We start from the raw sequence: 20916 nt of genomic DNA, 5'->3' as shown, positions 1-20916 counted from the left end.
AGATAGGGAAGAAATCAGAGGTAACTGATGGAGGATAAGAGAAGTCATGGTGGCATGGTGGATTATGCAGTGGGCTGCCAACACCAGGTTAATAGTTCAAAACCACCAGTCACTCTGCAGAAGAAAGATGCACTTTTCTACTCTCTTAAAAAAGTACAGTTTGGGAATCCCATGGAGGTAGTTCTACCCTGTTATGTAGGGTTGCTATGAGTCAGAACTGACTTGATAGCATTAAGTTGAGTTTGAATGGAATGAAGTCAATGAAAAATTGAGAAGCAATGAAACCCACAGAACACAAGGAGGAACTGGCTATTTGGTAGAATGAGGGAAAAGAAGTTATCCTGGTAAAACTGGAGAGACTGAGATAACTAGCGCACATGTAACAGTCTCCCGGGAAGCTTTGTGCTGCTGTTTGTCTTGTGTGTTTTGTTCGTCCCTTTCGGTAAAGCAAAAACAAGATCATTGTGGAGAATGGCATGGAAGAAAGAAGTTAGCAAAACAGTGAAATGTTTGAGGAGATAGAAGAGAGTGTTAAAGCTTGAAATTAGGAGACTGAAATGACCAGAGAAAGATTCTAGAATTCCAGGACAGAGATGGGTACTTTTTTGAAATTGATGATCATGAAGGTGATCCAATCTGTTTTTCCAAGTGCTATTATGAGAGCAGGCACTGAGAAAACAGATCTTTGGATCCATCTGGAACAGAATTTCTTCAGACCAATATAACATGGGATTAAATGAAAAAAGAATTTTCCAGTGAGGAATCCCACAGATGAGTCCTATTATCTACATTTTCTAAAAATGATGTAATTTTAAATGAAAATATTGGGTTAATGGATTTGAAACCTCAATGATGTCAAGTGATTATCTCCATCAGCTATTAGATCCATGTTTTTGAAACCTAGGCCATTGTGGTGATTGCACTCGGTACTGAACAATTGTGGTCATGAATGCGCAGTCGGTCCCTGACTGGAGAGGAAGGTAGTCATTGGACTTAGGTCAAGATTGTGAGCGCTGCATTTGAGAGATTACGTTTGTGGACAGGTAGTTCACGGAGGATGAGGGTGGCAATGAAAGCTATAATCCCAAAGTGCTCACCGAGTGAGAAAGAAGAAAGAGGGCGCAGAGAGCAGAAGGGTGGCTGGATGGCAAGATGCGAAATTCTTTGGATGAGATGAGTTTCAGAAGAATGGAGATTTAAAAGATGAAATCTAGAAGTTTCCGCATGGAGCAAAGATGCCACGCTCATGTCCTCTCATAATAGCTAGTACATAATGATAATATAGGCCTGCAGGCCAATGCTAATACTCTCAGACTCAATATGCCAAGAGGTGGATCTACTGTCCCATGAAGGACTTCAGGATAGAGGAGAGCTATTGATTATGTGGGAAAGGTTCCACAGAACCAAAGAGAAGATTTTGGAGGTGGGATATACGAAACAATGAAGGATGATGTGAAACAACGAGATATGAAAATAACAGAAATAGATGACAGGAGAGAACTGGGCATCTAGATTAGGAGTGAGTACACCTTAACTCATAGGCCAAAATGAGCAGGTCACCAATCATTGGTAGGATCTTCAATCTAGGAATATTTTATGCATTTTTAAAAAGTTGAAAGTCATCTGAAGTAATGCCTTTTTAATGCCTTACATTGTAGGAGACTGAAACTTTGGTGTACATAAATAAAGCTTTATTGGAACACAGCCGTGCTCACTCCTTCACCTATTTTCTGTGCTATGTTTGTGTTGCAAGAGTAAAGTTTCATGGTTGCTATAGTGACGGTAAGGTCTGAAACGTCAGTTATGATATGTACTTTGTGGGGGGAAAAAAAAGTTACTTTTTTCAGAATATAGTTTATGATGATCTCTTGGAAATGTAGTTTCACCATCCTTACTCCTGTCTGTACTTCTCCCAGAACACATCTATTTGTTCTTCCGGAAGTCTGAGGTATATTTCATCTTCTTAGCTAATACCATAATTCATCCACATTGATGTTTCCCCAATCCTTATCCGTCGCCCCTACTCTGCATGCACAAGAAGCAGTTGGGGGATATGGAACAGACACACCAGCCCCCAAGATGACATCTATGCTGTTTAGCACTTACACAGGTATTTTGCCTTATATTTCCCAATGCGAGGTAACCTTTGTTTTCTTGAGTGCCACTTTGATGGGTGCTGATTAGGGATCCACATGAAATGAAGTCTTGAAAACTTAAGTAGAAGAGAAAAAAATACATTCAGGCCCATCAGTTAAGTGCTTTTGTTCATTTGTTTGTTTGTCTTTACTTAATGGATATATTAGCTAGTAACCCATTGGCATGGTTTCTTTATCATTTTAAAGGAGCAATAAGGAACAGGTGGAGGACAGAATATTGCCAGTGAAAAATAAAAGCACGTGGATTCTGGGAAGGGAGGAGAGGCAGCCAGCATGGTGAGCTCACAGTGAGGGCCTGGATATGTATTTTATCTGTTGACATCCATGGCTAGGGAGTGCTCAGGGCAGGACTGACGCAGCATGGTCTGGCTGACGTCACTATTTCCTCAGTGGAAGTTGCTGTTGGAAACGTCATTTCCCATCGTCAACTTCCATTTCGTGCAGAACGTAGCTCATGGAAGTGCTCCTCGTTGTCACTGTTTCTACAGAGAGATTTCTTTTTTGTTGTTGTGAGGCCTAATTTGTGTTGGTGGCAACACTCTTTTTCACCCTTCCCCCTGCCTTTCCCAGGAAGGGAAAGAGTTTAATCCCATTCCCTGCAATTATGCCACTACAAATTGCATATAGATAGAGCCGAATCACCACGCTGATTAAAAAAATAATAACAACATCAGCTGAATTGATGACGACATAAGAAAGCTCTCTAGAGGCACTTCTGATTAGGCACAATGCACGGAAACTCATCCAGGGGAAGCAGGGGCATTTAGTGACAAGAGCTTTTAAATAAGGATATTTTGGGAGATTGAGTCAAACCTGGCTGTTTTCTTATTCACTGCAGGCTTATTCGATGGGGTTCTTTTAGTCTGCCTTAGGAAAGGGAGAATGACATTCTTTATTCTTATGAGATTGTGAGAGGTTCTTTATGTCTCTCTCTATTTGTGTGTGTGTGTTTGTCTATCTCGCTCTCTAATACATGATTATTTTGAAAATATATATGTTATTCTCTTAAAAGTCGCCACAGAATATTCCAAATAATTCATTGTGACAGCTAGAGCAGCCACTGAAATGCATTCCCTCTTTGAGTGTGTAAGCAAGTGATAACTTCCGTGTGTTAGGCATTGTTATGGATTTTGCACATGTGGAAATTAATAAAAGAATCCTTTCTTTCTGGAAATTAGTCCACTGGAATAAACTCGTAAGACGATGGCAAAGCAATATGATTATTGTAACACTGGATATCAACAGAAGCAGGTAGAGTAGAAATTAAGAACTTTAAATCTCGAGAAAGACCTCTAAAAGGAATGCTATCTAAGATGGATTTTGAAGGATGTGGAGATATTTGCAAATGGTCAAGGGCATATTAGATCCCAGGCAAAGAGATGAAAAAGATACAAAGACATAGATAAACAGATCGATGTTTTAGGAACTTTGCTGGTGGGCACAGTGAGAATGGGGGGGACGGGGTTGGGGAGAATCTAGGGATAGAGACAGTTCATAGGGAGCCTAAATATATACCCTGCCAAGGAACAATGAGGAGCTCTAACAGGATGTAAGCAGGGACAGTGATTTGGGGTGGATGGCTCATTATTACAGCAGAGATTAAATGGGCACAGGGACATCAGGAAAGATAATACTGCAATAGTCTATCTTGAATAATAAAGACCTGAAGGAAGATAGCAACAATGATGAAGAGAACCGATTCAAAAGCTGTAAAGGAAGGAGAAACCAGAATTTCACAACTGCAGGTGCGAGTGAGACAAAGGGCAGAATCAAATGAGACTCTCTTCTTAGGAGAAGAGGGAAATGGCAATCCAACCAGCTGAAACTAGGGCATCCAGTAGGAGCAGATCTGAGAAGCAATTTCTGTGAACTGTAACGAATTAGGCCATTCACTTGGCAGTCATGGGGCTTGAGTTAAGCAGATCCTTATAGGATAATGAGATAAATGAAATCATGAGCATAGTCACTCATTAAAATGTGGGAATGGATTTCAACGTACAGATCGACCTTGGAGAGAGGATAGAAACAGAGGAGTAGACCCAATGAGATACAATTGTTTAATGTGTGTTGTGTTTAGTTGTCACTAAGTCCATCCCAATTCAAACCAACCACATAGGTGCGCAGTAGGGTTTTCAAGTCTCTAACCTTTGCAAGGTAAGCCATCGGTTCTGTGTTTCAGGGCACCTCTGTGTGGTTCTGTCTAGCAACCTCTGAGTGAGTAATTGAGCACTTAACCAGCTGTATTGCCCAAGGACGTTCAAATGTATTGAGCATATCCCATGTGAGTCACCGTCTATGTACGTATGCAAATCCTCTCATCTACCTCTCTGTGCCAGCTTGCAAACATTTAAAAAGTATCTACACTTTACTAGTGAGAGAATTGATGCTCAAAGCATACTCAAAATGACCCAACTCCTACGGAAATCACCATGATCCAGTAAATTATGCATTATCTCTCGTCCAGACCTTTCAGACCATATACCTTTGTTCAGATTTTAAGTGGAACGGAGAAAGGTAGAATGTAACTGAAAGAAAAATCAATTAATCTTTTCCATCCATGCACTCTTGTGATAGCTTCTGCGTGTTGAATATTTTGCCTCTCCATAGTGGAGCTCTAAGAACAGAGAGCTCCTGCAAACAGCAGGCAGAGCCTATGCGGGGGACTCAGGCAGTACATAGGATTTGGTAGCATAGTTTTGGGAGTGGAGACCTTTTGAAAGCAATTTGCAAAATTTAAAACATATTCAAATATTGTCAATAGAAAGTTTTGGGTTATGTCTTCCTTTCTCTTTGGGTCCAAGGGTTCCTACAAGCTTCTTACTTTACTGTTCTAAAATATTCACTTATGGGTTTCTGTGTCACTCTCTGACACCTTGCAGCTGGTACTGGACCTCTCTGTGCCTACTGGGAATATGGCGATGGAATGGCCATTCCCGGTATTGAGGGCACTTCACAGTTTTCTCTCAAGCTCTGGTCTGGACTGAATTCACTCATTAGGTTTCCTAATTATCAATTTAATGCCACCCCAGTTTTTCTATTTATTTCTTCCCTTGGTGGTCAATCTGTCACTTCGTTTTTTTCTTGTCACGGTCAGCCATCAAGGCATTCTTAGGGCAAGCTTCAAGAGGAAGCTTCTTGCAGGAAGGAAACCTTTGCCTCTTTTTGCAGAAGGGAAGAACCCTGTATTTTTTGCCTGAGCCCAATGGGGGGAGGCCTCCATTCTTTGAGTAAAAGAAAAACTCTCCTTTTCAGCATACCTCTTCTTCATTGGAATTATTATTTCTATTGTACATAAAATGTTTCATGAAGCATACAACAGTGGTAATTTTGCTTCCAGAATTTTTTTTAGTGGTTATGAGTTAGATTGCTACCCCATATGGTTGCCAGTTCTAAATCCCCAACAGCTCTGAAAAGGAAAGACAGGTCTTTCCACTCCCATAAAGAGTTACAGTCTCAGGGACCCACAGGGGGGGGGGTCTCTGTGCGTCAGCACTGACTCCCTGGCAGTGAATTTGGTGTTGGGAAGCATCCATTGTACTTTGTGATGATATGGAGCCCGGGCTGTGTATGGAGACATGCTGGCCTGAGATCCACGTGGTCTGTGGTTTGAAACCACCCTCAGCTACCCAGGAAAAAGACTGGGCTTTCTACTCCCTAAACAGTTACTCTCTCAGAAACCCACAGGGGGTCACTATGAGTCACCATTGACTTGATATCAAAGAATTTTATTTTTGTAGTGGTGTTTAGGCAGTTATTTTGGCTATTGTTTGTTTGGTTTGGTTTTTTGAGGTGGTTTTTGTTTAGCTTTTCTGTCCCAGGATATAAGGGCTGAAATATATTTGGTACTTTTTGATTATTAGGGGGTGGATAAAATAGGCACTCAAAAGTGGGTATTACTATTTTTTGTGATCTAGGCCATTATCAAACTTCTGTACAGGAAATATAGAATCTCTATGAACAGAACACACACACACACAAACGCATAACATTTCCTGGGCACAGAGACCCTTGGGTCTAGACTTGTAGCAGCTCAGATTAAGGACCCCTTTTGTAGAGAATGTACTCATGGCTAAATTATGTGTGGGCTGGGCACCAACTGCTCTCCTTCTGTGAACGAGATAGTCCAGGTAAAACACTGCAAGTGGACATCCTACCTGAGGGTATGTGTGATGGTGTCAGGAGAACCTGATGTCACTTAGAGCCTCAGAAGTAAATAGAATTGCCTTAAATCAATGTGGGCAAGGAAATTCAAAGCAATTAAAGTCTTCACATTTCTCAGCTTTGGGGACTATCTTCAGAGATTAAAGCAACAAGACAGAGAAAGTAAACAGCCAAGATATTGAGGAAATATGACACTGTGGAGTTCTATATTTATACTCTATCAATGTCTTTCACATCAAATTGGCTGAGTTTACAAATCAAAAGCTCATTTCTTTCTTTTTAATTTTTTTTAGCAGCCATCAGCTGCACTACCGTAAATACCCAGGTTCCAGACATCAAGCTGTGAACTCCAAATACCCAGCTGTGAGCTTTCTGACTTTGAAATCATCACCCATAAGGGAGGGTCTACAGGCAGAGCCAAGCTGGCAGGCTCAGAAAGATGCACACAGTCACGAGGATCCAACTCCCATTGCCACCGCGCCTCTGAAGCCGTGTCAGCAGGGAAAACTTGTTCCTGTCACCAAGGGAAGAAGTTGACTTTGAAGATTCACAGGACCTGTCCCTGTGAGAAGCAGAGAGCTCACTTTAGGTTTACTTTGTAGGCTGGAGCTCCTTTTTAATGCATAACCAAGACAACAACAAAAACAGTTGCTATTGAATCCGTTTCAATGTATGCAGATGCCAGGTCTGTCAGAGGAAAACTCTCCTCCAAACTGGTTTCAGTGGCTGAGGGGTGAGCAGGAGGTTGGCTGAACTTGCTTCTGAAGCACTTCCGGGTGAATTTGGATGCCCAACTCTTCCCTTTAAATAGTTAGGACATTAACTGCCCCACAGGGACTCTCTTTCATGCCAATTCTGCACTCCTTAATAAGAGTCTGAAAATATAGTGATGAGCATCTACTTAGAACAATCCAAACTCATTTTTCATGTCAACTGTTTAAGATACCCAAGATGGTCCCAGTTTTTGATGCCCAAACTAATTTTCCTGTCAACTGTTTGAGATCTGCACCTTGGTACTACAGCAGGAGAAAAAAAGCAGGTTTTATCACACACACACCCTGCCCCCGCCACACACACACACACACACACACACACACACACACACACACACACACCTTTTTCCAAGAGATTTTTTAATTGGCCCAACCTTGGAAGGTCATCAGATTGTCCTCTCTGCTATTTAAAACTCTTTCCAAAGGAAAGGCCAAGGAGGAAAAACAACTTAAAATATATTTATATTCATGTGAGAATAGAACCATTTCTCCAGAACTCGGGAGGTCTCACTCAGACTGTGCAGCCATTTCTTTTTTCTTCAACACTTTATAGTGGAAGCAAATCCAGACATCATACTACTCCAGAGTTTAGTGACATCCAGGGGTACTGTGCCATTGCTAAAACAATCCGTTTCAAGTATTTTCTTCCTTCTTGAGCTACATGATATCAGCTCCCCTTTGTCCCCCTCCCCGCTTCCCCACGAGCCTTTATTCTACTTGTCTCCATAGCTTCATCCACCCTGGGCTCCATAGACCAAAAATCAGAAATGCTATTGTTTGTTCTAGATGAAATTATTCTTAGACATTTTACATAATCACTGTAACCTTTTTAGAACCAATGAAAAATCATATTCTGATTAATCAAACTCAGTAAAGGAGTCAGGGTTTCGGTTCCAAGCATCTGCAGTGAATGCTTGATACTTTGTTTTGATATGGATCTCCTACTAGCATAGCAAAGAGCTGATGCTTCTTTTACTTCTTAGCTGATGTTTTATTATATCAAGTATATTTAAAAAGTGAGACTCAATAAAATTAGGCTCATGTTAGTTATTGAGAGCTTACTATGTTCTAAGGATGTCACATGCATTTACTTATTTAATAAACACAAGAATGCTACAAGGGCCGTGTTAAGAGACCAAGAATTTAAAGTGCGGATAAATGAACTCCCAGCGTCCAAGTTCCATGGGAGCCTATGTGGGCATATTGGATCCATTTCTGCTCCATAATCAGCCGGGGCAGTGGTACTCAGTGCCATATCAATTCACCTACTTCCATTCCAGCCTAACATTAGCCTCTCAGAAGCTATTGTTATGCAGGAAGTTCAATAAGAATATCCTGTTATGAAAACCCTTTAGCACATGGGCAGTGCCATCATATTCCATCGGCACTGTGGCACGGATGACATGAGAAGCCCGCTTGAGCTCAGGCTAATCTTGCTCCCAAACACCATGGTTGCTTGGCACCACAGGAATGTGTCTGGAGGTGCTCGACTTTGCCTGAGCCTTTTCTGGTTAGGTTTGGGAATGCCTACCATATTCCCACTTGCAGGCCTGCCTGTGTTCTTCTCTTTACCTGTTCCATCAGACCTGCATCCCACCACGGAGTGCTGGTGACTTGGCATTCGCGGGACACCCATGGCTCCAATGCTGCACTCGACTCTCACAAGAGGCCGAATGAGGCAGACTTCCCCACAGTTCACTGGCAGTACTCTAGCATCTTTCAACAATAGCACTGCTATTGTTGCTGCCCCTAACGCTTTCTTCATCAGATCTCAGGGATAATACCTCTGGCTTGTAGAGGCTGGTATTTGAGAACCTTTACCATGTTTCCACCATGCCACTTTAGCCTAGTTTCTGCCAGCATCTTAAAGGCCCCATGCCTTCCTCTGATTAAACCTCAAAAACTCTCCTGCTGTTCAACTTGTAGACACGCATAAAGGTGCCTGAAGGTGACCAGCTGTCAACAGCCTTCCCTGGAGTGGAGGCGTAGCCGGACAGCCAGACTCAAACGGACAGGCAAGGATGGAACAGACACTGGTGTAGGGGTCGTAGAACTTGAACTGAATTTTTAAAATGATACCTTCCAACTCACAAATTCTGGAATTCTATGTTCTATATTTTTCAATGATGTCCAGTGATTTTATTTCAACCAGACTATAGGCCATAAACATATTAGGTAAGAAAACAGCTGTGTCCTCTCCTCTCCAATAACCACAGCTGTTCACCTGACACGCTTTTCCTTGGGTGCGATAAATATGATAATCATGGCTGTTATTAGTTTCAGTCATGAACTCAGATACCAGAATCTTTCCTCTCCCAAAGGGTCCCGAGTACACAGGACAGGCTTTGCCCTTCAATTGCTGTGAACCACTGGGCTCAACACTTGGAACCAGATGAAGCTCCTTCGGGGACTCTGCACATGTGATCTCCAAACCAACTTTCTCTATTTCAACATTCCTATTGTCGTTTCTCTTTAACAAAATGATTGTGTTCCTGAAGAGTGGACTCTAAAAAGAATTCCTTTTAGATAAATCATATGTCCTTATTGATCTGCAGAGTTAAATTAAGGATGCTTTCCCAATAATGGGCCTCACCACCAAATATAAATTATAATAACCATTGAAAACCTTTAAAAATAACATAATTTACAGAAAATCTTTCATATTAGAGAAGATCATAGTATTGATATTTGTGCTTGTTTTTGAATGAAAAAAATCACATATATTAGGCTAGGAGCAACGATCAGAAATAACATGGTCTCAGCAATAAAGTCACCTGAGAATCACATGAACAACCCAGGTCCCTGACTTTTATATTGAATTCAACCTGTAGTGATCGTCTACCCATAGATAAGCTAATCATATAAAAAGTTGATACATCCCTAATTCATGTATCCTACTTTTTTTTTTTTTTCGGTGCCGCCAGAGTCAGAAATAATCAGAATGTGGCCTCTGCTCTAAAACTGCTTTGATTGTACTGCAAAACCAAAATGAGTGCAAACAGCACGCAGCAGCCATTGCTGCTGTTGGGAGCTGGTGACTGCATTCTGGCTCCCAGTGACCCTCCACACGACAGCAGGAAACCCGGCCTGGTCCCAACCTTGGCTCACGACTGCCGTGCTCAAACCCATCGCTGCCACCACTGTGTCAGCCTGTCTCCCTGACCCTCCCCTTCACCCAGAATGATGTCCTTCTTCAGAACCTGGTGCCTCCTAATTACGTGTCCTAAGTATGTGCGATGAAGTCTCATCACCACCTTCTAAGAAGCTTTCTGACTGGACTTCTTTCATGACCAGTGTGCTCATCCTTCTGAAAGTGCACGGCATGTTACATACTCTTGCCAACACCATAACTCAATGGCATCGGTTTGTCTTCGATTTTCCTTATTCATTGGCCTGGCTTCACAAGCACGGGAGGTGTCTGAAAGTACCAGGACGTGGAGCGGACATGCCTTGGTCTTCAAGGTGACAGCTTTGCTTTTAAACTCTTTACAGAGATCTTTTGCAGCAGGTTTGCTCAGAACAATATGGTTTTAGTTTCTGACTGCTGCTTCCACAGGTATTGATTCTGGATCCAACTAAAATGAAATCTCCTCTAATCTTGAGTTTTCTACCACAGCCAGATGGAGTAAGTCAGATTACTCTAACTGAACTGTACAAAATAGGGAAAAATACTACCAAGGGACCAGCTAATTATAAAAAAAAAGGGCTTGGAGCTCGTTCATTCTAATTTGATTTCCTGCTGAGGACTGCAGGAAAATCACGAGTGGAGTGGAATGTAGCTTCTTGGCAGGAGGTCAGACGGGAATGAACCAGCCCAAAGTTCCGTTGTCGAGTCATCAAGGTGGAAGACGGAGAATTGAGCTGTCTGTTTCTAACTGTTGATTTTCATAAACGGTTGTCTTTCTCGGGGATAAACTTGAGTGAGTAGATTTGAGGTCTTTTATGAAAGGCTTTGACAGCAAGGCAATAGAGCAGACGGGTACTGAATGTTACAGGAAACAGGGAGCTATTTTTAGGGTGTGATAGGTGGGACACGATGGGGATATTTTAGGACAATGAGTGTGTCTGCTCCCCCCGAGGATGTATTTCCTTTAGAAAATGAGAAACGTTGGGCTCTGAAGGGTTTCTTTTCAGAAGGCTTTATCAAATGATGTCCTTCGACTCCACTGCGCTCCTTAACAAAAAGTGTCATTTAGTTCTACAGAAATAAACTGTATCAACCTGGCGTTTCCCCTCAATATTCTTTGTGCATTCTTCATACAGATAGTAAAGCACGGACGGTCCCGCAGGCAGAGCAGAAGTGTGAAAGGAAATCATTTCCAGATCCATTAACTGCATACATCAAGGTCTGGGGCGTTGCTTGCTCGGTTTTCAGCAGTACCTCAAGCCTTCTTTCTGATGGCTAAAATCATTTCTCGTCATTCACTATGTATGAGGGGCTTCAAATTGTTCGTGGAAAAATGGAATGAAGTTAATTAAATTTTCCCACAAACATTTTTAACCTCCTTGTACATACTGCTAGTCTTTCTCTCTGGTTGCATCGTGCAAGCCTCACAGTAGAGAGGGGGGAGAAAGGTGAACATAATGGTAAGGCAAGCTAAATTGTTACTAAGCATGTGACTATCTGTAAATCAGTGCTCACATGCTGTGCTTCATTAACTCAGAGTGCACATTGAAAATGGTGAGCAGATGAAGTCCTTGTGCTTTCTCTTTAATTGTACATTTTATGCAGGCAACATGATAGTTAAACCTCATTGACTTTGTGCAGAAGAGCTGAAAGGGGTGAAACCCCACCTTCTAGCATTGGAATCTACCACCCAGCTTTCTGATGGTCGATTTATCGTATCATGGTGGCTTGCATGGTCCTGTGGCTAGAACCTATGCCACTGGCTTTCAAATAGTGACAGGGTCGTTTGTAGTGGACAGGTTTCAGTGGCATTTCCAGACTAAAACAGACTCGATTGAGAGGCTTATTAATCTGTTTCAAAAAACAAAATGGCCAATGAAAGTAACCAGTGAAAATCCTATGGAAAACAGCAAAACGCTGTCTGCTCTGGTACCGGAAGATGAGCCCCTTGGTAGGAAGTCCCACAATACACAGGGCTGCAGCAACAGCCTGGAGCACACCCACAGGGCATGGCCCTGCTTTCTTCCGTTGTGCACACTTTCAACGGACGCTGGGGCCAGGTCAATGGCAATTCACAACACAAGGATACTCAGAAATGCCTTCCCCCAAACTTAAAGCCTCCACTTAACTTCCCTTCGCTTAGCTCTTCTGACACGAACCTGTGAGTGTGGCACTGTTTGATCTGCCATCTTACCTGGGCATGGACTCATAAGCTCCCCTAGAATACTTGACGAGCTATTGCTCTTGCTCTTGATCACCCTGATCTTTTGTAACTTGAATGTTACCTGGCTTCAGTTATAGCAATATGATTCTCCATTGGGAGGTCCCTATAATAGGATCTCTTCTCTCTAGCCCTGCAAATCTTACGGTGGTCGCACAGAAGTGCGGTGGTCAATGAAAGCGCATGCGTGGCCTTTGCTTAGCTAGAAGAACAAGAGACAAAGGAAGCCTCTTGTCTTCTCATTTCCCCTCTTTGACGATGTTGTCCACAGCCTCCCAGGAGACCTGAGGTCCTATCAGTCAGTACTCTGACACTGGCGCTCAATCCAGAAACAGCTGTCCAGAGCTAATTTATTTCCTAATGTTCCAGCGCTGTTAATCTATAAATGACACTGGTAATTTGAGCTATTACTAATTTCAGATGGTGTAGGGCAAGCCTAATTAAAATATGACAGCACTTTCCACACATACATACCAAGGGCTACCATGTAAAAGTAATGGAAATAGTAACTGTAACACTGGTCTCCAAGATGCTCAGCACAGTAATGCTAGGATCGAGCTGGTAAATGTAGCCGTGGGGACAATGGCACCAAAACAGCGACAGCACAAAAGGAACCACATATGCTTCCGTTCATTTAAAACTCTTCACTGCTCCTAGTTTCCTTCACCCTGCACACAATAAGGACTATTTATTTATTTATTTTCATCAAGAAGATGCAAAGAAAAACCCAAACAAGAATAAAGCCTACTGAGACAATGAGAATGGTCTTACAATTTGAAAGTATGAGTTTCTTTGAATTAATCCTACTTGTTTTCGGTCTATCTGGGACCTTGGGGCCCCATTTTCTACTTATTAATATGTAAATAGGTCTTTGTGCAAGCTTAGCAACTATTAATTCCTTGCTATGATGAGCATGGGCTGTTACTTTGCTCTTCTATAAGCAATAGAGGCAAGATAGTTCCTAAACATATACATTGCAGGTTATATATGGCTTCTTGGTCATGAGGAAATGCAAGGTTTGCCTTACTACCAGATGCCAGGACCAAAGAGTTGAGACATTGTTGAACAAGATAGTGGCAGATATTTATGAGATAGCTATTCTGCGGCCAAAAGGAAGAGAAAAGCCATTCAGGGTGCAGTATAGCACCGATGAAGCACAGGACCTTCCTCTAGTTCTTTAATGCTTTCCCCCACCCCACTATCATGACCCCAATTCTATCTCACAAATCTGACTAGACCAGGACATGTTCACTGGTACAGAGAAGAACTCGGAATACAGGGAATTCAGAACAGATAAACCCCTCAGGACCAATAAGGGGAGCAGCGATACTAGGAGGCTAAGAGGGGCCAGGGAGTAAGGGGGAACTGATCACAATGATCGACGTATGGCCCCCTCCCAAGGGGACGAACAGCAGAAAAGTGGGTGAAATGAGACAGCAGTTGATGTAAGACATTAAAAAAAAGAAGAATGTATCCATTATCAAGGGGACATGGGGGAGGGAGGAGGAAAAATGAAGAGCTGATGCCAAGGGCTCAAGGAGAAAGAGTTTTGAAAAAGACAATGACAATATATGTACATATGTGTTTAATACAATGGGTATATGGATGGATTGTGATAAGACCTGAAAGAGCCCCCAATATAATAAGATAAAAATTAAAAACATATATAGATGTTCTGTTGTTCTTCTTATCTTGACAAAAATGATGAACCATCCAAGAGCAGAGCCGTCATGACTTATATGTCACAATTCCAGATACGTTTACTTTTCAGCATTCCATTATTTTCACACAGACACCATTGTCATGGTCTGCCTAGACAGATTCGTAATGACTTAGAAAACTGACATGACCTGAGGGAAAGTGTCCCTTCCTTCCCTTGTCCATAAGACTTCAGTTTAAGTCTCAGAAATCCACAGGGGGTAGTTCTACCCTATCCTATAGGGTCATTATGAATCAGATTTGCAGTGACTTTTTTGGGGGTGGAATTTATTCACCTATTAACATTTCACTAGTACATTTAATTAAACTACACATCTGACTTGCTTAAAAAAAAAGACTTTAGTTTAGATCAAGGAGAGACTCTGGGACTGTTCGTAAGGTGGCCAGGCTCAACATGAAACTGTGCGGCCAGGCAATTTGCCAAATTAAAAACTAGTGCAGCACATGTGAGTTTCCCAAGTGCTCTTATAATTACAGATTTTCTTTTTAGTTGTTGTTTTTTTTAAACGACTCTGTGAGGTATTGGAAGTCTATGTATACCATGCTTGGAAAATGTCCCTCAGTTGCCATGGGCAATCTCAGTTTATGGTTGTTTACCCAGAATAATTATTAATAGCCCTCCTTTTACTCATAAAATTACCCAACTTCAATGATAAAATATATGGTCATTCTAATTATCCACACGCAACAGAAGAGTCAGAGTGTCCCTGGGATGAGGCAGGCCATTACTTTGATTGCTCATGGTCTTCAGCAAGGAAGCAAAGGTTCGGGAACCCACTGTCAGATTAGTGTTCAATGTTTTATCCCCCTTTGAATGGCGTGGCCTTCCCACAGTCTCATGCTCATGGCCAGCCAGCCAATATAAAGACCAGCAGGTATTAGATCATTATTGCTTAGAAAATTTTACTAACGAAATTGAGTTTCAGGATGATTAAGTAACAGAATAAGATGTAAAGCTTATTCTTTGTGCCTTAAATATCGTGTTCTCTAAAGTGTGTCAGACTTGTGTTTAGACATCAGTTGTGAAATCCCCCTTGTTGGTTTGTCATGTTATACTCAAGAGCTATAGCACTGACATTTAGCAAATTGATTTCTGCATATATAATTGATGATATAATTCTAAAAGCAGAATTTTCATGTACTGTCTTTGCATTGTCATTCCCTTTAGAGGTCTGTGTGTGTGTGTGTGTGTGTGTGTGTGTGTTTATAGCTGATACTTTGAGGCCAGCCAGAGGTGCCATATTCAGATTCCGGAGCTAGACTGCTTGGCAAGATTTAGGCTGCGTGAATGTCAAAATTATTAATCACTTGTTGACGACCAATAATCATTGTGGGCACTAAGCTTAAGTTCAGGTAGCAACACAAATATTGAAGCAGGTCCACTGGAGAACAAAGGGAAAGCTGAATGTACAAAGGTTAAGGAAAAGATCAGGGAGGGAGATGTGACATTATTCTTGTAAACCTGAACTTTGAAATGACTTCATTCATTATCTACAGACATAAATATTCTGTAACTTCTTTTCTAGGTTCATACTAGTTCCCCCCCCCCCACCTGACCACACCTTTTCTTTTTCTCTTGCAGCAGTTGGCTTTGTTAGTGAGGATGAATACTTGGAAATACAGGGCATTACTCGGGAGCAGTCGGGGGACTATGAATGCAGTGCCTCCAATGACGTGTCCGCACCAGTGGTACGGAGAGTCAAGGTCACCGTCAACTGTGAGTGTCCCCCACTACCCTGGCAGGTCTCTCAAGTCAGCATACTGCTGGGCCAGCCAGAAGGAAAGCTGCTTTGCTAAGCCAACTGCTAATCCAGTCTGGCAAATGTGTCTTCGTTTTCCATACCTACTCTGCTTTCCAGAGCAACGACGCCAAACTTTAGCTTGTGTGTGTGTGTGTGTGTGTGTGTGTGTGTGTGTGTGTGTGTGAATTTATTGTGAATTAGGTGGCGGTATACGTTTTCGATCATCATTTTTGTGTTCAGCAATTTAGAAAACATAGCAAACTTTTCCATAGCCTACCCTGCCCCGCCCTTTTTACTCTCCTCCCTCTTATATGTATCGGTGTTATATATTTTTAAATATCATAGTGATCAAGTACTTTTAATGTAATCTCAAATTTTAGGTAATTTTCTGCAAGTTCATTAAATGGTATCCGATGTGTGACTTGCACAATCTGTCTTCAAGTCTTAAAGTTTCCCATAACCTACTCACCTGTCTGCTGCTGGCCCCAATGCTTTCATGCCCTGCGTTAGTCAACACCGTCAGAAGTAAAAAGCCGTGGACTTGTATGTAAAAGAGAAATATTAGAACTTATACGGATGACGTGTTCATTTGATCTTATCCTTCAACAATTAGATATGCTGCAGCACATGGCATGCATGCATGAAATTTAAATATTAATTGATAAGAATTTAAATATTGCATTATCATATATCCAGGGTCTTTGGTGCCCTTAAATTGATTTTGACCAATTGCACCCAATGTGAAAGAGGAGAATTGCCTCAGAGAATCTCCTAGGCTGAAACTAGAAGCACACCGTGAGGTCTTTAGCACTCAGACCCTCTGGATGTACTCAAACCTTCAACTTTGAGTTCACGGCTGAGCACGTCACTACTTTGCCACCAAGGCTGGCTTTGTTTCTAGTAGAGGTACACCATCTCAAAACTTCAGAGACCACTGCTCTCAACCATTAATCTCTTTTCTCGGCCTTCCAAATTCCTTGCGATATCCAGCATATTCCAATTCCCCCCCTCTCTCAGCCTCTTCATTCTCACGTCCTCGCAATGTACATTGACTCAGTTGTCTATGAAATGGTGAGTTTTTTTCCTTCTCTGCTATGCCCATTTCATGAATTCTTATAACTGAATAGTACTCAACAGCTTATTATAATCCAGAAGTTGTTCTCCTTTTAAATGTGGGTGGATATAGGTAAAGATTATTATGTACATGTCCATACCTATTCTTTAATTATTTCCTGCTCTACTTTAAATGAAAAAAAAAGTCTGGTGTAGTGGTTATACATTGAGCTGCTACCCACAAGGTCAGAAGTTCAAAACTACAAACTGCTCCATGGAAGAATGAAGGCTTTCTACTCTCTTAAAGAGTGACATCTTAGAAACCTTCAGGGCAGCACAGCCCGTCTCATAGAGTTGTAATTAATTGTGTGGCAGGGAGCTAGAGGGACGTTTTTGGTTTGGTTTGGTTTTTTAGACACTTCAAATGAATTGGAGTTGATTTAATGGCAGTGAGATCCTTTAAGAGAGGAGTCAGGACCATAGTGGTTTGCCGTTGGGCTGCTAACCACAAGGTTGGCAGTTCAAACCCTCCAGCCACTCAGTGGAAGAGACATTGAGTCTTTCGGCTCCTGTACAGATTCACAGCCTTGGAAACCCACAGGGGCAGTTCTACTTTTTTCTGTAGGGTCACCATGAGTCATAATTCAGGCAGTGGCAGTGAGCACGGTTTCGCTTTATGAGTATTCTTCAAAGGAGCCCTCAGGTGATGTAGGTTCGGTATTGGTTTGTTAAGTTCAACATCAGTAGTTCACACACACCAGCTGCTCTGAGGGAAAAACACGAGGCTGGCATCTTCCATAAAGATTTCCAGTCTTGCAAATCCTATATAGGGTCCCTCTGAGTCAGATTTGACTCAATGGCAGCCAGAGTTTTATACTCCATTAAAGTAGCCTGGGGGACACAGGGAGTTAAGCCAGGGCTAGAAATGAAAAAAAAAAAAAAAAAGTTCCAACTCTCCAGCCGCTTCATCAGAGCAGGCTTAGGCAGAGCTTTTCCGCCCAGACTGCAGCTTTGGACAGCCCAGCGGCTCGTTCTGTTCTGCCCTGTAGGGTCATGACCAGGTGGAACCAATGGCAATGGATTAGCTAGTATCAAACGAACAAGACGAAGGTGACTTACAGGGAATAGAGATGAACTTAAAGCACAAGGAAGCAACAACAAACAAACAAAGACATAGATAAGAAAATAATCAAAAGTCAAAGATAACTCCGAACACTAAGGGATGCTTGAAGGTATCTAGTTACAGATCCAGAATTTGACTATGTTGTTACCAGGAAAAGTGAAACCGTTATCTGTTTGCAGATTTGTGTCAAGGGGTAAAAGGGGTGAATGGAGTAAAACTGAGTTTGTTTCTTGAGAGCACTATCATCCTCTGGTTCTGAAACCTAAGAGCAATTCAGCGCGGGCTTGCCCCAGCACAGTGCTGTGAATATGTTTTCTTCTTGAGCATCCCTGCAAGACATACACTAGCAGTGTGTGTTTCTGATTGTGCTGCTCCATGCAAACTGTTGGAATGCCACAGGACGCTTGGTAAACATTTCAAATGAATGCAGACCAAGTATGGAAGTGGAGTCGGGCCTGGCTTGATTGGAGGATCCACCTGAGAATACCTGGAAGCAGTACTGATCTGTATATCCTGCAGGCAATTCTCCCTGATTAGTATTTCCTGCACCTGAGGTTTTGATGGGACTTGACTAGTTTGAGGTCATATACTCTGGCAAGGACCTGGTGTTCGGAAATTAAAGGCTCCGACTGTCAACTCATGCCACGTAGAATTGATGTGTTGGCATCATCCGATGCAAGTTAAAGAGTTTCAACGCAGGGTTTGCCTGAACACCTGGTCATTCCATGTATGTAGAGAGGGGAACAGAAGCCATGTGTGCTAGCAAGACCCAGCTTTTCCTTTGAAAGGAATACAAGTAGTACAATATTGTAGATGATTCTATTCTTGGCTACATTTGTTTAATGATTTCAAAGTGCAAGTAAGCAGAGGTGGAAGCAGGGCAAGAGGACAAAAGCAGTGTGTGAAGCTGGGTCTTAATTTTGAAATGTATTTATAAATGATTTCAGATTTCTTCTCTCTGCAGATCCACCCTACATTTCAGAAGCTAAGGGCACAGGTGTCCCTGTGGGCCAAAAGGGGACCCTGCAGTGTGAAGCTTCAGCAGTTCCTTCGGCAGAATTCCAGTGGTACAAAGATGATAAAAGGTAAAAGTTTTCTCCTCCCCCCACCAGAAACAGAGCTCTTTTCCAAGTCCCAATTTTGGAGGGTTGCCCGTGAATTTCTGTAACAGTTCTTCCCCCTTAGAGGAGGGGTGTGTGTTGGGGGAGTGTTCTGAACAAACAGAATGTTCTTAATGTTTAAGCTATTTTTTGAATCATCACTCATCAACAAGTCTGAAAGAACACACACACACACACACACACACACACACACACACACACGGGAAAGTACAGTCTCAAAGGAAAGGGCACTAAGTCCAAGAAAATAAGTTGCTCTGTCTGGAGATGCTACTACCACATTGTCCGACATGTAGGAAGGGGCAGGGTGCTCTCTAGCCTTGCGAGTGGCACAGCAGTTAGATGAAGCTTGCTTCCAGCTGGATCAACGGTGAACAGAAAGGTCCTGCACTGATTTCCGTGTCTGCGCTCCTGAGTTGTCATTACACTGCCCGAGCACAGAGGGACCCCTGTTCCTGACCATGGTCACCCTCATCAGGCCTTAGCTTGTCATTCACTGAAGATGATCACTGGGAAGGTCATTGGACGGCTTGTCAGCACAGGGCCCTGCAACTTCCTGCAGACAGGCAACGTGTCAGTGACGTTTATCAAAGAGCTCGTCCAAGTGGCACGGGCACCCCATGAATGTGCGAGGGCTGTCTGCATGCGGAACATTTCTGAAGACTGCGGGTGTGCTGGGCGGCTGCAGCTATGGCCCGAGCCGTTGTGTGGACAAAGGAGTTGGGAAATCCAAAAGCGGTGAGGGAGGCTGAGAAAGTGAGGGAAAGCGATCAAAGGGGGCGAATCTAAGACGTGAGAGTGAGGAGGGGTGAGTTATATTGGCTGCACTCCATAGGACAGCATCAATGCGCCCTGGCTTCCTTAAGACACCATGCTGCCTTAAGACACCAGAGCTCCTCTGAGATGAACCCCTGATTGACTTTCATTAGCACCAAGCCACCTTGTCACTAAGTCCTCCCAAATGAGCAGTCCGCTCAGTTTTAAAGGACAGTTCCTGGCATCTTCTCAGTGAGATGGTCCAAATTCATTGAGTCCATTTTACAGGGTGGCAGGGTGAGTGGGAAAGGCAGTCAGGAAGAAGAGGGAGTGGGGGGACTTTACGAGGATTTAGGTAGAAACATAGCTAACTTTCCCTCTTCTTCCATTACATCAGAAACACGCAGAAAGGAAGGTACTTCTTGCAATAAATGAACATGATTGCCTTACTGAGAAGGGCAACCTCAGCAGGTGTTGTCGTGTGCTTTGTCGCCCCTGGTGCAGTGGTTAAGCACGTCCCTGCCAACCCACACACTGGCAGTGGGACTCATCTGCGACCCCGTAGAAGATTACAAGCTAAGAAACCCTATGAGGCAGTTTCCAGCAGGCCATAAAGGCCACCGTGAGGGGCAGTCTGCCTGGTGGCTCATAACAACATTTTACTTAGAGGAAAATTAAGGTGTGAAGGGACAAAACTATGTTTAGGGACATCTACATGATCACTTCCTAGACACTCAAGTGTCTAGGCTAAGAGTCTTCGTTTTATGACATTGATTCCTTATGAGAGAAATATTCAAGCAAAAAAGAAAAAGGGAGATGTTAAATCTTAAAATATAATTAGGGAAGTAGAGCATGCCACAGGCAGAGATGGCTGGTGGCAGTGACAAGGAAAGCGGATCTCTCTGTCTCTCTCTCTCTTTTTTTTTTTTGGTCCAAGTCTGTGGCTGCAGGACAGTCTCTGGGTGGC

The 20916-nt window shown here is 42.7% G+C and overlaps 1 protein-coding gene across 2 annotated transcripts in view; it reads left to right on the top strand.

Moving 5' to 3' along the window:
* NTM (neurotrimin) overlaps positions 1-20916 on the top strand; it is a 577270-nt gene that overhangs the window by 539596 nt on the left and 16758 nt on the right. For both annotated transcript variants that reach the window (XM_075527880.1, XM_075527879.1), the window contains exons 4-5: positions 15740-15874; positions 19040-19160. In XM_075527880.1, the coding sequence (XP_075383995.1) occupies positions 15740-15874; positions 19040-19160 (256 nt within the window). The remainder of the gene's footprint in view (positions 1-15739; positions 15875-19039; positions 19161-20916) is intronic.

This window comes from Tenrec ecaudatus, chromosome 12 (assembly GCF_050624435.1).
Source record: "Tenrec ecaudatus isolate mTenEca1 chromosome 12, mTenEca1.hap1, whole genome shotgun sequence".
In the NCBI taxonomy this organism is placed as follows: domain Eukaryota; kingdom Metazoa; phylum Chordata; class Mammalia; order Afrosoricida; family Tenrecidae; genus Tenrec; species Tenrec ecaudatus.
The sequence above is the reverse complement of the archived record's forward strand: the minus strand, read 5'-3'. Positions and strand labels throughout refer to the sequence as shown.